Here is a 591-nt window from a genome sequence, read left to right as displayed (position 1 = left end):
AAAGATACTGGGATTTGTTCTTCCTCTGGCATGCTTCTAATTATTACCGCAGACATTAATAATTAAAGTGAGAGGCTTAGGTACCTGCTGATTTGTGCATCCCAGCCACAGAGATTAGCAGCCTTTGTCAAAGCAGTCCTCCATAGCTTTTCTTTGTCCTTGGAACGCTTCACAAGTTCAGCAAATGCATCTCCAAATCTCCCTGATTGTTTCCGCACATCAGACGGAGTTACATGATAAAATATCGGTACAACAACATTCTTTTCCTTGCATCCGAACATGATATGCACGAGCTCATCTAGACACCACGAGGAAGAAGCGTAATTATCCGAGAAAATGATTACAGAAACTTCCGACTCTTCGATTGCTTTCAAAAGAGCCCGTGAAATTTCATCTCCTCTCTCGAGTCTCTCGTCCACATAGGTTTCTATCCTTTTCTGCAATAATGCTTTATGAAGATGGCTCAGAAAATTATACCGGGTGTCCTCGCCTCTAAAACTGATAAAAACATCGTATTTTCTCCGAGAAGAAGAAGCCATGTCTACTCTATCGGACTGAGAAAGAATCTAATTTAAGAAGGAAAAACGGAAC

General features: G+C 41.1%; 1 protein-coding gene across 1 annotated transcript; it reads right to left on the bottom strand.

The window, feature by feature from the left end:
* Window positions 1-13: 13 nt before the first annotated feature.
* LOC112094796 (disease resistance protein RLM3-like) lies at window positions 14-584 on the bottom strand. The gene has a single exon (XM_024176489.1). It carries the CDS (start codon window positions 537-539, stop codon window positions 63-65), a length of 477 nt encoding a protein of 158 aa, XP_024032257.1. The 5' UTR covers window positions 540-584; the 3' UTR covers window positions 14-62.
* Between the last annotated feature and the right edge of the window lie 7 nt (window positions 585-591).

This window comes from Morus notabilis, unplaced genomic scaffold (assembly GCF_000414095.1).
Source record: "Morus notabilis unplaced genomic scaffold, ASM41409v2 C11252651, whole genome shotgun sequence".
NCBI classification, from domain to species: Eukaryota; Viridiplantae; Streptophyta; class Magnoliopsida; order Rosales; family Moraceae; genus Morus; species Morus notabilis.
This window is presented reverse-complemented; position numbering and strand designations above follow the sequence as displayed.

Bases quoted from the DNA above. Each gene is read 5' to 3' on its own strand.
- LOC112094796 (XM_024176489.1), bottom strand. From the start codon at position 539: ATGGCTTCTTCTTCTCGGAGAAAATACGATGTTTTTATCAGTTTTAGA.